The following is a 14255-nucleotide window of genomic DNA, read 5'->3' on the forward strand; positions in this document are numbered from 1 at the left end:
CATATGTAAAACATTTTTAATATGTATATTTTATATATATATTTATATATATATAAATGGGTGGTCTATGATTTAGTTGTGTCATTTTGTCATGCAAAAGAACTGCATGTGCAAAAGCATAACAACTATATAGTTATAAAAATGAATAATCTCACAGGTTACTTTTTTTTTTCTTTTTTGTGGTACGCGGGCCTCTCACTGCTGTGGCCTCTCCCGTTGCGGAGCACAGGCTCTGGACGCGCAGGCTCAGCGGCCATGGCTCATGGGCCCAGCCGCTAAGCGGCATGTGGGATCCTCCCGGACCGGGGCACGAACCCGTGTCCCCTGCATGGCAGGCGGACTCTCAACCACTGCGCCACCAGGGAAGCCCTCAAAGGTTACTTTTTAAGGTGCAGGTCTTGCGAGGCCAAAAAATTCTACATCAGATTCCTATTACCAACATAAGTTCTTCCATTCCTCTTTTAGTACCTTTCACTGATGTGAAAGTTTAACAGTGCAGTTTCTTCCAGAGCTATTTTTCTATTGTCATTTTGCATAAATGCATTTTTAGAGCTCATTCATTTCACGGGGCTTTTATTTTCACTTCTCATATGAGGGAAAAAGAAGATAAAGCTAAAATAAAACCTACCTTTACTACCCAAACCATAAAAGACAACTGTTGAGACTTCTGAGAAACACTTTGTCTTTTCACTTGGTAGTTTGTGAAAGAATGAAATCAGTGTTGTAATTATGGGTGAAGTTTAACTGAATGACATTCCGTTTTGAAATTCAATCCTACCTAAGAGTTAAAACCCCATGGGTTTGGTCCCTTCCCTACTCCCATTCTGTAGGTACTGGATCCTGTCCTGAAGAACTTTAACTCTTCAATTGCCAAAGATGATTATAGAAGGGCTTCCAAAAAGAGGAAATTTCGTAGGATATTGTGAGTCCACACTTTTCAACTTATACTACATTTTAGGACAAAAGGTGGCCTTAGATTAAAGCAGATTCTACGAATATGTACTTGCTATACTCATGCTTTAGAATGCATTACACTGGCCTGCTTCAAAGTGGACCACTCCTGTGGTCACCTTCCCGGAACTTCCTCACATGATGATCCTCTTTAGAGAGTTGGCTCAATATTCACAAACTGCTTCTTTTCAAATCTTGACTAATATTTTCCTATGACATTTTATGAAAGATGGAGAAACTGGGCTTAATGAGTTATGACTATACTTGTTACAGTGAACTTATTAAATGGGAGAATGAGGAAGATGCATTTATATCACTCTAGTTACCGAATTTTAAATTTTAGAGGAAATGAAATTTTTAAATAATTTGAAGGTGGCAATGAGATAACCAAGAAGTTTCGGTTCGACTTGCTGCAAGAGACAATATCAAGTGCCTGGGGGAAAAACACCCCTTTTACATGATTTTTTTTAGCCAAAAGTATGATCGGCAAGTAAGTGTTCTATTTAATAATTCTGAACCTCCTTGATCAAACCCTAGATTAATTAAAACATATGCTTGTTTTTATAACATAGAAATGTGGAAAGGGCTCATATTCAGATTCACAAATTTAGTTCTTAAAACACCGTATAACATACAATCATGTACCTTTAAACTGCTAGATTATGTCAATGTTTATGCATTTAAAGCCATTAATTTCAAAAGTCCTGTTGAGCAACCACTAAGAGGCATAAAGATAGGTCTACACTGTAGAAAACTAAATCCAATATGGATTCCCAATATTTAGACAGAAGGGATTTTTAGAGATGGCTCCCACAGAACACCTTAAACAGGAGATGGATGGGGCTCCATGTCCTTATCAAGAAGGCAGCACTGGGCCCTCCCCAAATGTGGGTTAACCTGAATACAGGCAGGTCCTGAGATGCTACACGCTGGGCTGTCTTACTTCTCTTCTCCCTTCAAGCATTCCTCTGGCCTCTTCCTTCTTCCCAGAAGCTGATCCAGGGAAACCTAACCTGTATCTCCCCAGGATCTCCTCCCGCCCAGTAAAAAATAAATAAATAAGTGAATAAAGTAAAATAAAATAAGGCACTAGATGGAAAATGTATGAAGAGGCAGTTCTCTCCTTAGATGCTGGCTGAAGGCAACTCTATTAGCCCAAAATAAGGGGCTCTGAGAATACGATGTAAAGATCTACCCACAGGCTGCTAGAAAAGCACGTGGCACCAGAAATAACCGGAACCGTGACTTGCGAATCTGCAGGGGCCTCCTGTGGATCTGAAACAGGAGGCTACACAGGTGAAATCGTGTTGCAGCGAAGTCTGTTATGTGAACATTCCAAAAGAATGAATCAGCACAGGGCTTCAAAGTGTAGTTTTCCGTGAAGTGTAATTTGATGCTAACAAAATAAAAGATGCCTTCTCTGACGTGCTAGAATACAGAATGCAGTCATGGTGCCGTGATTTTTTTTTTTTTTCCTGGATTTTATCACTGTAGATTCCTATAACCAGCAATGAAAATGACATTCTTAGCCCTATTTCTACCTCTAATGATTTGTGACATATCATGTCTTACTCATATTTAAGGCATTCCAATCACCATCTAAGAATTGCCAAATCTGAAGATGCTTTTTTCTTTTTTTTTACCTACAAGTCCAAAGAGCACTAAAGCTTTCTTCTTTCTCCTTCACTCTCCCCTCTCTCTCCCATCCTAGAGGTCTTGAATCTCAATGACAAAAGTGTCTGAAAAGTAGATGGAAGAAAGCAAAAGGCTTCGAATTATTTGGTCTCTTCTACTGGTCGTGCTATCTTCACAGAGGCAGAAATTCTTATTTTAGTGCAAAAAACCACACCTATCAAGCAGTCGAAGTTGTTGCAGCCAAAGAGTCCAGTAACTACAGGACTGGTATGTAGAGACTGCAAAAGATTCTACTGAAAAGCATGTTCAGTCAAATAGAATTTCCATCATCTAGTTGCTTTACCTAAAAGAAATACCCTGTTCAATAAAGCACTAGAGAGAAATCATTTTCTAAACGCAAGTGGGGATGCAGCCGCTCTGGAAAAGCCCTTTATTCTGACTGCATTACTGTATCTGCAAGCTCCACCTCTGCAAACATGAAAATCAATGTAACAATTCGATGTACAAGGCAAGGCCTACGGCACTGCTAATGTCCCCTTGCTGGACATACACCTTAAGTCTCAGAGCTCTCAGGAGGTTTGCTGTGGAATAAAATTAGATTCCAACATCTGCCACCATTAAGGAAAAAATTCCATTTCCGTCTCCCATATGAAAACACTATAACCACTGAACAGTAACTGAACCTTGATACCGTAATGGTTATTACCCAAATCAACTATTTTTTTTAAACAGTAAAATTAGCGAATTCTGCTCTCATAATTATTTGAATGCTATCAGACTAAATGTCTGATAAAATTCTAATATGATTCACTTGGAAAAACGGCTGCTTGTTTGAATACCCACAATATACAGTGTATTCATTTGCAGCTATTCACATTATGTTTAAAACATATCATCTTTTTAAAGTTTGCATTAGCCTGCTTTCCTACCCAAGCACAAAAAGTAGCCTACCTTCAGTTTGCAGTTGCATACTTTACCCAGACATTTCTATTAACGTTAAAAACAATCTCATTTCTATTACTCATCGAAGAGAACGTATAATACATGTGAAATGGTGGGATCTGAAAAGTTGGTTTCTTTTCCTGAAAATACTTTGTGCATTAGTCATTGCAGATCACAGCTACACATGTCTGGTTCTACCACATTCTGGGGCTGTACTATCTTTTCAAAATAATTCTGCTGCCTGCCATTCAGGGGATTTACCTAAAGCTTTACCCTGTAAAATAAAAAGTATCTGAGATACATAAATAGATAATAAATAAGTCACTGTGTGGAGGTCTGAGTCTTTCGCTTAGCACATTGTAAGGCATTATCTATTTGTGCTACAGTGCTGTAAATCTAAAATCTCTGCTGCACACATGACAGCATGGGACCTCCTCCCATGTTAAAAGAAATCTTGGGCTCAAAAAGGTTAAATCATTTCCCAATACCACAACAGCAGTGACTCAGCTTGGACCATAGCGTCCTTTGAATCCTCCACCATGTACACTTCCCTACACCCCAACCCCAAACAGACATGAAAAAGCCTGGCTTCTAAGGGCCCTATGTTGGCAAGAACCCATATTCCATGAATATGTCAATGAAGAAAGGAAAGCCCCTCCCATTCCACTATCAATTAGTCCAGCATCCCTAATTCCTCTTTCCTTTGGTCCTGATGCGGCCTGGAACCCTGAGGAGACACTAAAATAGTGATGCAGAGATGAAGAATTTGGGGTTGGCTCTCCTACTTTTTTAGTCAAGTAACCCTCATGTAAAATGAGGAAATCAATGTTACAGCCCACGGGGTTACTGAGAACTAAATGCAGATAATATATAATGCATGACGGGGTCTAGCACAAAAAAGGTAATGAATGCTAGGCCAACACAGAGAGTCAGGGTGAGATACAGAAGCAGATGGGGCTGGACCGGTTGAGATAAAATGGCTCCAGCACATCCCTCTGTACACGTGCTTCATTTGGGAGGACCTCTGCCCATGCTGACCAGCCTTGGCACCTATCTCCAAGGCATAAACAACTCTTGCACAAGTTAAGAATTCTGACCATGAGAAAGGTACGTCGGATTTGAAGATTCTTTTTTTTTTTTTGGTTTTGGTTTGTTTTCTAGTTTTTCTATTTCCTTCACAAAAGATCACGGCAGGTGAACAGAACTTAAGTCAATGGACTACCTGCCCTTGTTAAGTCAGATCTCTTCTCTTAGGGATATATACAGTTTTTGGACTGTCTTATTTTTCAGTAATCATCAACTTTTAGATTTTCATAAAGAGGGCAGTGCTAACATCTAAACTGAACAGCTAAGAGAAAGCTACAGAAACGCTTTTTAATGAAGTTCCAAGGGCTTCCCTGGTGGCGCAGTGGTTGAGAATCCGCCTGCCGATGCAGGGGACACGGGTTCGTGCCCCGGTCCGGGAAGATCCCACATGCCGCGAAGCGGCTGGGCCCGTGAGCCATGGCCACTGAGCCTGCGCGTCCGGAGCCTGTGCTCCGCAACGGGAGAGGCCACAACAGTGAGAGGCCCGCGCACCACAAAAAAAAAAAAAAAAAAAAAAAAATGTAAACTTAATGAAGTTCCAGTAAATTAGTAGTTAGGAATAACTATGTGAGGGAATGAAGGTTAACAGTCTGCTGGACCCCAGTAGTCTACAATTGGCCCCTTGGAATCTCTTTCAACCAGTAATGAGGAGATGAGCTAGCAGCTTTGGGGGTTCTGGGGAACACACCATCATGGTAGATACACAGAAGTTGGCAACTGACATCTTTGAAAGTGACTCACGGGGAGCTTCGTAGGACAGGAGTCCAAAGAGCAAAGATGTTAAAAAAAAAAAACCCTAGAACATCACTCACATGACATTATCAACCCATTGCTACCACTGTCTGAACAGCTACAAAATCAGAACTCAGCCCAGGAGGGGAGAATTGGGGATATCCTTTAAAAGAAAGAAAGAATGAAGGTAGCAAAAACGCTGCTAGCCAGAAGGAGCTACGCTCTCGTCAGAAAGGAGAGGGAGGGTGGTGGTGATTATATGACAGATGCCAACTTACCAAAAAGTTTTAATATTCTATTTTTGTTTGTTGGTTTTAAGGCTGCCCCTTATCACAATAATGCATGTTTAGTTTCTCTGTTTATCTATTCTGGAGATTGGGGGAAAGTGTTTGGCCTTGTAAGAAGACAGTCTGTTATTCTTGATAATTTAATTGGAAAGGTCAGAAGAGATGCAGAATCAGAAAGAAATGCAGGATAAACTATGTTGAAATATGAGATCCTCATCCTAATTAGACTAAATAGCCAAAAGAAGGCGGCCCAGGGTAGGCGGGTGAGGGGCGACGTGCGAACAGGACATTTCTCCTTAATGCCTAGTCTTGGCATGTAAATGAAGACATCTGAAGAAGCACACAGGTTTGACGCGGCTCTGACATTCTATCATAATTAGAAACATTTCAAGAGCCCTGTAATTTCCAATCAAAATTACAGTAATTTCCGATATACAAGCCATGATTCATGACAGAATTTTACATTCCATGAGAGATTACGGTGGCCTGATGTATGACACGCCGAGTATGGCACTAACATAAACAATTCAGTTTAATGTTTAAACAGCACTTGATGTTTAGAATCTCACAATAAAAGAAACATATTATTGTAGAAATTATCACTTTGACAGTGATTGAAGGGTACGCAGGCATGTGGCCTATAAAGCTATAATTTTTACAGTCCACAGCTTGAGTTTAATCATTTTTATATAACATTTCCAAGATATCCCTTACGTATTTCCAGCCAGCCTATAACTTAAACTAGAACAACCTTTTCTCAAGCAAAACTCCCATCAAGGACCACTATTAATGTTGCTAGAGTGAAATTTCAGAAAAACCTAATAATGAAAGTACTGTATTGTAAATACATCATATTGTAAATAGTCTCAGGACTGTATAATTTTATCAGAGGCTGACAGCAGCCAGGCTGTTTTACAAAGGAGAGTTCATTAACAATAATGAAATATATTTGTCTAAAATTTCCTTGATTGCCTCTCAATCTCACTTTGATAGTGTTATCAAATCTTTCTGCAAAGGGGACAAGACTTATATTGGACAAGACCAGTATTCTTCTGGTCCTTTAAAAAGTATTCCTGGCCTTGAACAAGGGTTTGTAGATAACTGTGAGCTTGTTCATGTAGATGACTCTACTTTTGATGAACATAAATTATCAATATATGACAAAAAGACTGCATTATCTATCCTTCATTATGTCTTGTAGGGATTTGTCACTTTTCCCATTCAATATGATTCATTTATAATTCAAAAGATTTAGACAATTTTTCTAATTGTAATTAAATTTGTGTGTCATATATATATATATATATAAACTAAAATCATTACTTTGCAAAGTTGTGTGTGTGTGCGTCAGTTTGTTTTAATAAGCACACCTAACAGTTGTAGATGCCTGAGTTGGAACAGAAAAAAACTACAATGCTCGTAGTATTTTAGGATGGAAATCAAGGTCACCTAAGTACTAATGAAATAATAATAATTCAAGTTATTTGTTCCATTACAATAGACCAGATGGAGAAACCTCCTGTACATTACAGTACTCTCTGGAAACAACTATTAACTGACTCAGGGATTTCCTGAGAAATGTGTGGTCTGGACAGTAGATGCTGGAAACCAAGTATCTCTGCTCCCTGAATCTGAACACTCTGTTTCATCATAAGCTCTGTCAATAATCCTGGAAACTGTGCCCTCTCAGGGATGCAAGTTCAACTTGCAAACAGACACCCCTTCGAATGAACTTTCACAGGCATCGCAGATAAACATTCTCCATGCCTAACAGAGGCTCTTACCTGGCTTTTGGTTGCTGCCACCTTTGCAAACAGAGCTTGGGAAACTTTAGCGCGCTTCATTTCCTGCTGAATCTCGTCGTAAATGGAAGCATTAATGTTCATGGTATTGTTCTCTGGTTTCCCATTCCTTTCAGTGGCAATGGTAGCTGTTTTCACCTACAAAACATTTTGAACATGCCTGTCATTTTCCACTGGCCAAACTGTTTTGAAGCTTCTCAGGCTCGGCATCCAAACTGGACACTGTTGCTCCTTTTATGATCAAGGGGATCAACAATGCAGTCATTCAACATGAGTTCTTAGCTGGAGATCAGATTGCTTAAGTTAAGGAAGTCATATTGTCACAGGTGACTGCAGCTGTAATACGACAGCAACTGCCAGCTGACAACCAGGAATTATAATGCCATAAAGTAAGTTTTCTGGAAAACGGAATAGTTTCAAAGACTTGGAAACCCTAAACTAACTGTTTCCCAATTACCTTCCACTGCAATTCTAACAAAGGAAATTCACAATTAAAATCATAATACACAGTGCTGTATCTTCGCTGGGTACCCGATGCCTAAGAGACAATTGCATCACTAATAGCTATTACATACTATGGCCTTTTTAATTTTAGACTCTTTTTTTTTAATGCCTTTTCCTCTTATGTTTCATTTAAAAAATCTTCCATAACAAAGCCATCTGCAGAGCTGCACATTTACATCTTCTATCCATCCATGAAACAGGTAGAGTGCCTTGCTTAATTATCATAAAGGCTGGTTGCATTTTACACATGCATGTCCAAGCTGTTCTGTATAATTATTTCATCATTTCCTGGCACCGCTGTATATAACTCTTTCCTTTTGACTGGTGGAACCAGACAATAAGAAAATGTTTCACAATATTTAATAGAACATGACTGCAAGTTACACAAAATATATAAACAGTGACTTACAAATATATTCAAAATGTATAATCTTGAGTGAGAAATTAATATCAATGCCTTTGGTAATAATGATAAGCAGATATCTGCAGAAAAATGCCACAAAATTTAGGGGGGTAAATCAACCTCAAAATTTACTGATACCTTGATTAATCTTCAAAACTTAAAAACAATCTTTAAAACTTTAAATCTTTAAAATAAAAATCTGATCTTTATTGAGCATTTACAGGAACCAACCAGCCTGGGAAATTCACATATGAACCATGTAGCTGCTTTTTACTGGGAAACTGATGAAAACATAAATGAAAAGTTGTCCAGATGCAGAACCACATTTCTCCCGGCAAAGGGATTCATCAAGGACCACGTTTCTTAGGGTCCTTTACAGAATCCAGGTTTTCCTTCTCTAGAAACTTACCATCTTGGACAATTTCTCTCATCCACTAGGAACAATAGAAAATGAAGCTCATTGTAAGATACACAAATGATTTGGGGGCACTAAATGACATACCTTCCTAGTCATACGGTAAGTCTTCTAATGTTTATTTCACCCTGCCCCCAAATATTTGGTATCAAAAGAGGGGCAGAGGTTATCCTAAGCCATTTAATTCCCTGCACTTAGAGAGTAAAGCTGAGTCTCCTTTACAACGTGCTTTCTGACTCGTAACTTCTAGCTGGTGAACAAAATAACTCACCTCTGGAGGATGCAGCTAGACCCTCCCACCTGGACACTACCCTTGGGAGCACGGAAAGGATAATGCTGGGAGACGGTTGGACCACAGGCCCCCAGTGAGGACACAGAAGGTGAGGCAGGACAAGGGACCCACCGGCCGGCTGGCCTCACTGGCCTCTCCTAAAGCATAATCCGCAGACAGAAACAGCAAGAGCAGAGGCTGGATTTCCAGCCCCCCCTTGCCAGCTCTGGACTCCAGTAAGCAAGGGCACTAACTCCCGGAGGCATCTTAAGGACTGGGGGCCACTAGGCACAGACACAGGACTTTGAAGCAGTAATCTGCTAAACACCACTTTAGGAGCCAGAAGAGTTAATTCATTACCATAAATTGCCTACAAAGTTGCTTTGCTGAGATTCGCAACTTTGCTCTGGGGTGGTCTTGCTTTGAGGCAGAAGGATAGATTTGATCACCACATGGGGTCCCTTTTAATACCTATTTTTTTCACTGCTTAAATGAAAGAGAAAAAGAAAAGCCATTTCAATCTCTTTGAACATTGAATGTTATGGAAATGGAGGCATGAAGTTCAGGGCATTGGAAGAAACAGTTCCTTGGTCTCATCTGCTTAGCAACAGTTAAGAGGGCAGGCTTTGGAAACTTGGTGTTTCAGTGTGTTTTGAAAATAATTTTCATTCTTTTGTAAAAATGATGTTTAAGAATTTATCTTCGAGGTGGGTTATAATCATTTGTTTCAACCCTGTGATTTTGTTTCTAAAAATTTCTTTGGTTTAATTTTTCTTTTTTTTAATAAAGCAATTACAACTTGAACCAAAAAGCAAACATTTTAAATCATAAAAAAAAAAAAAATCTCCTAGTAGCCAACACAATCAAAAGTTGAAAAGTACTTTTTTTTTTTTAAAAAAAAAGTACTTTTTAAAAGTTCTTTTTTTAAAAAAAAGTGAGAGCAACAACTTTTAAAAATATTAAGAAACTGTATTACTCATTTAAAAAATACTTAGAAAAGCTCTTCCTTATCATCTTGTTGGCTCAGATATGCATCTTATTAGAGATAAGCTATTAGAATTCTGGAACCACATTTTTCTCTAAACACAAGGTATTGCTTAAGGGGAACTGACTTGGACAGCTTTTCAAAAATATGAAAGCTGAAATTTTTCCCCAGGTAAAAATGGAAACAAAAATCTTTTATACCTCACTCTACTAAGTACTATTTTAGCTTAGCTCAAAAAAAATCTTCTTTAATCCTGGTTTAGCTTTTAATATTATATCACACATTAAAATTCATAAAGTAGTTCATTCCAGGCAAAACAAACTACTCTTCAGCTCTTCTCTGCAAATAGCACAGGAGGTAAAATAAATGCAGTTGCTTTCTGAATAGCATTTATCAAGGTAGCGTGTACCACTCCATCATTACGGTGGCGCCAGGGAAGTAGTTAAGAATTGGAGCTTCTGCTATTTACCCTCCCACATGGGGAGAGGGTGCAGCATTAGGGTGTGCTTTTTATTTCACTACAATTGTTCAGTAGAACACAAATTTTCCATGAGAATTTTTTGCTCCTTTACCGCTGCTGAATTGATCAACCCATACTACAAAATGAACTATATATACTACATATGTACTATATATGTACTACATATAGGCTACACAAAATGGACTCTACTGTGGTCCTGATTGGCGTCTGTGCTCTTCCTTGATGCAAGTGGAATTGCCTGCAAGCTCATACTGCACGCATGCGTGAGGGCATGCCCATATGCAATTAAAGTTTGATGTAGTTTTAATAATAATTATGATAATAAGAGAGACTCACATTTATCAGTTGTTTGTTATGAGCTGGGCCTTGTGTTAACATACATTAACCTGCATAATAGCCCTGAGTAGGTAATGTCACATTACTGCCTCATTTTTAAATTGAGAATTTAACAAAGAGGTTAAGTAATTTGTCCATGGGTCAAGGCTGAGAACTGAACTTAAGTCTAACACCAATGCTTATCTTAGAAATCACTGCAATACACTGTTCTATAGGACTTCTTTATTTGGAAAAATTCTTATTTTTTAAGACGTGCTGCACCTGCTTTTTGGTGGCCCTTTGCTAAATCTAGCTCATGAATGTCTAATTTTTAGTAGCGAATGGTTTTATCATTAGTTTAAAAAATCCATGCTATTTTGAGGAATTCCTATTGGTGACAGAAAACAGTCCCCATTTTCATATTTTTTATATATTAACACTGTTTTGAGTATCATGGTTCTATCTTTTTATACTTTTCTTCCTTTTGTAGAAAGAATATTAGTTATTTTCCAGATCTGGACTTTTAAAAGTCCTCTAGCTTTTAAAAGATGACCATTAATGAGAAGCGTTTTCCAAGCACATACGTGATCTTAAAATTAAGCTGGTCAAAGGATTCATAACAAATAAAACTTTTATCAAGTGTGAAGTTCCTGCCCATAACTGAACCTATGTTTCATTATACTATAGAAGAACGTGTTGTAAAGAGACAGAAGTGTGCAGCTACCAGATTAAATTAATTATATATCGCTTCTATTGATCTAAATTTTGTACATTTTCTAAAACATTATTATAAAATGTCCCATCTTCAGAAGAAACCAAAGAATGCCATAAAGAGATGTGAAAAAAAGAAAAAATATTATATAATTCATGTAAAAGTTATAACTTGATAATTATAGGCTTTCAAATGGTCCTTATGAAGACAGAAATTGTTAATTTAACTCCAAAAGTCACACATCTTAAAACACACAAATAAATCCATAATAAGGGCACACCTAAATAGAAACCCTCAACTTAAAATGGATATGTTTAGTGTAATAGACAACGTCCAGAAAATAATAATTAATTACTATTAATAAGATTCACCTTGTAAACTCATCTGGAGAATTTGCTAAGCGATAGTCAGAAAAGAAATCATTAAGGACATGGAGCTTTGGAGGGATGGGTTTCTCCCAGATACTCCTACTACCAAAGTTTGGAAAGGGCTCTTTTCTCTACAATCTCAGAAAAGCCCAACTGTCCAAAGTCTTCTAAAGTGGATCATGTGTCAAATATTCAATGTATTCTATCAGAAGAATATTTCACATGTGTTCCTCTTTCTAACCTAACAAGAAAATTTCTCATCCTCTCTGACAAACAGAAAGAGTCCCTGACTTTCATTTTCTCCTTTCTAAAATGTCTGTCTTCTGAGGACGTGGCTTGAGGTAGGGGAAAAAGTATCAGACTGAAGAGGGGATTTGAAAACTAAGTATTCAACTTTTCTCATTTTTCTCCTACCAAAAGGTTGGTATAATGATTCCATGAATTCATGCATGTGAAGGTGCTTAGGAAACTGTGAATCATTGTCAAGTGCAAGGTATTCATATTTCTTGAATTAGAGCATGTACATTGTGAAAATATGCTTTCAACAAACAGGTCTGGCCTGGAGCCTACTGCCCCAGCCAGAAGACAAAGCTCCTCGTGTGGCTACCCCTACCGAAGCCTGAGGGACAGGACTGCACAGGAGCCATCTCGCCAAGGCAGAGCCAGCCAAGAGCTTCCTGAGGCTGGTCTAGGTTTTCCCTGGTGAGGTTCTCCTAAGAATAACACTGGGGCCTGAAGGAAGCCCCTTCTTGAAGCTGATTTATAACCTGAGTTCCTCAATGGTGTAGGTCCTTGGTCTGGTAGGACCCAGGGACATCCCAATCATCTGCCGTATGACCTAAACTCTTCAGAGAAGCTGGAAGATAATCCAGTCTCTCAGGCCTAAAGGTGTCCTGGGTCTTCAGTGAGCCACAAGGGACCTCTGCCTTCAAAAAGCATTAGAAAGAAATCCTGTTCCGGTCCAACCCAAGCCAAAGACTAGTCTCAAAACAGATTTCGAATATCTTCATTTGGGGGAGGGGGTGGAAATGAAACGCACAGTGATTTCACAGAGATTCCTCTCTGGCAAAATATAAAATATAAAAAGACAAAATCCTGCAGTCCTTTTCTATACCTGTGGTCTCCTCCTTTATTCCCCTTCCATTTGAGTCATTTGTAAATAAGCACATGAAAACCTTACGTGTGGTATATTGGTTCCAGGTTAAGCACTGGATTTCAACTGCTGCAAAACAGTACTAACTCAACTGCTCTATAATCCGTTTTTCCAAATCCTAAGTACTCATTTTACATTGATAATACATTTAATACATTAAAAATTCCCTAAAATTTAATTCACTGAATCACTGTCAAAGGGTAAACGGTGAACAAACTGGTTGTGAGCTCTGTTGTGATAAAACTAAGGAATGCAAAGGGATTCTCTATGAAGCAGTGAAATAAAATTATTCACACATATCAGATAATCATTTCAGAATGTGGTTAGATGGCCAATAATATTGTGTTATATTAGAACTTTTTTTCTTTGAAAGAGCTCCACTAAGAATCTACAGTATCTAAGTACATTCATCACTGGCTAAATATCCCAGCTAAAGGCTTGGTATCACCTCCCTCTTGAGAACAAACACATACAGCTGAGGGTGGCTCAACCAGTTTATCAGTAATTCAGGCCAAAATAAATTATATTTTCTATCCCAACTTATCAGCAGGTATAGTCTTTAGACATACATATAGGAAAGCAACCCAGAGTATCTTAATAGTATACAAAAATAAATATCACAATTAAGAATTAATGTAATTTTGGCTAAAAAAACCAAAAAACAAAAAACTTGATGAGTAAGGAAAGCAGAATCATATCTGGAAAACAAATAAAAGCATTAAAGTCCTAGAAAAATTAGAAAACAAAAGCTGTATTAAGGAACTGCTAAGTCAAATATTTGGATAGATTAAAACAAAAAAAAAAAGAAGAATCATCTCAATGCTTAAATTCACACTGGTCTTAAGAAAGCCCTTCTTTTGTTAGTATTGCAAGATTAAGTGATTAGTAAAATAACTGCCCAGAGGCCTTCCAATGATGACTGCAACAGCAAAATTAACTAATGATGGTACATAGGATAACTCTAAACACCACAAACTCAGTGCTCAATCAAGTCCAAGTATTTTTTGTTTAATCACTCTTACAGGGCTTCCCTGGTGGCGCAGTGGTTGAGAGTCCGCCTGCCAATGCAGGGGACACGGGTTTGTGCCCCGGTCCGGGAGGATCCCACATGCTGCGGAGCGGCTGGGCCCGAGAGCTATGGCCGCTGAGCCTGCGCGTCCGGAGCCTGTGCTCCGCAACGGGAGAGGCCACAACAGTGAGAGGCCCGCGTACC

The 14255-nt window shown here is 38.6% G+C and overlaps 1 protein-coding gene across 3 annotated transcripts in view; it reads right to left on the reverse strand.

The window, feature by feature from the left end:
- Positions 1-14255, reverse strand: part of SATB1 (SATB homeobox 1) — a 79955-nt gene that overhangs the window by 24925 nt on the left and 40775 nt on the right. For all 3 annotated transcript variants that reach the window (XM_028490210.2, XM_024115214.3, XM_028490205.2), the window contains one exon: positions 7418-7573. In XM_028490210.2, the coding sequence (XP_028346011.1) occupies positions 7418-7573 (156 nt within the window). The remainder of the gene's footprint in view (positions 1-7417; positions 7574-14255) is intronic.

The sequence above is a fragment of the Physeter macrocephalus genome, chromosome 1 (genome assembly GCF_002837175.3).
Source record: "Physeter macrocephalus isolate SW-GA chromosome 1, ASM283717v5, whole genome shotgun sequence".
Classification (NCBI taxonomy): Eukaryota; Metazoa; Chordata; class Mammalia; order Artiodactyla; family Physeteridae; genus Physeter; species Physeter macrocephalus.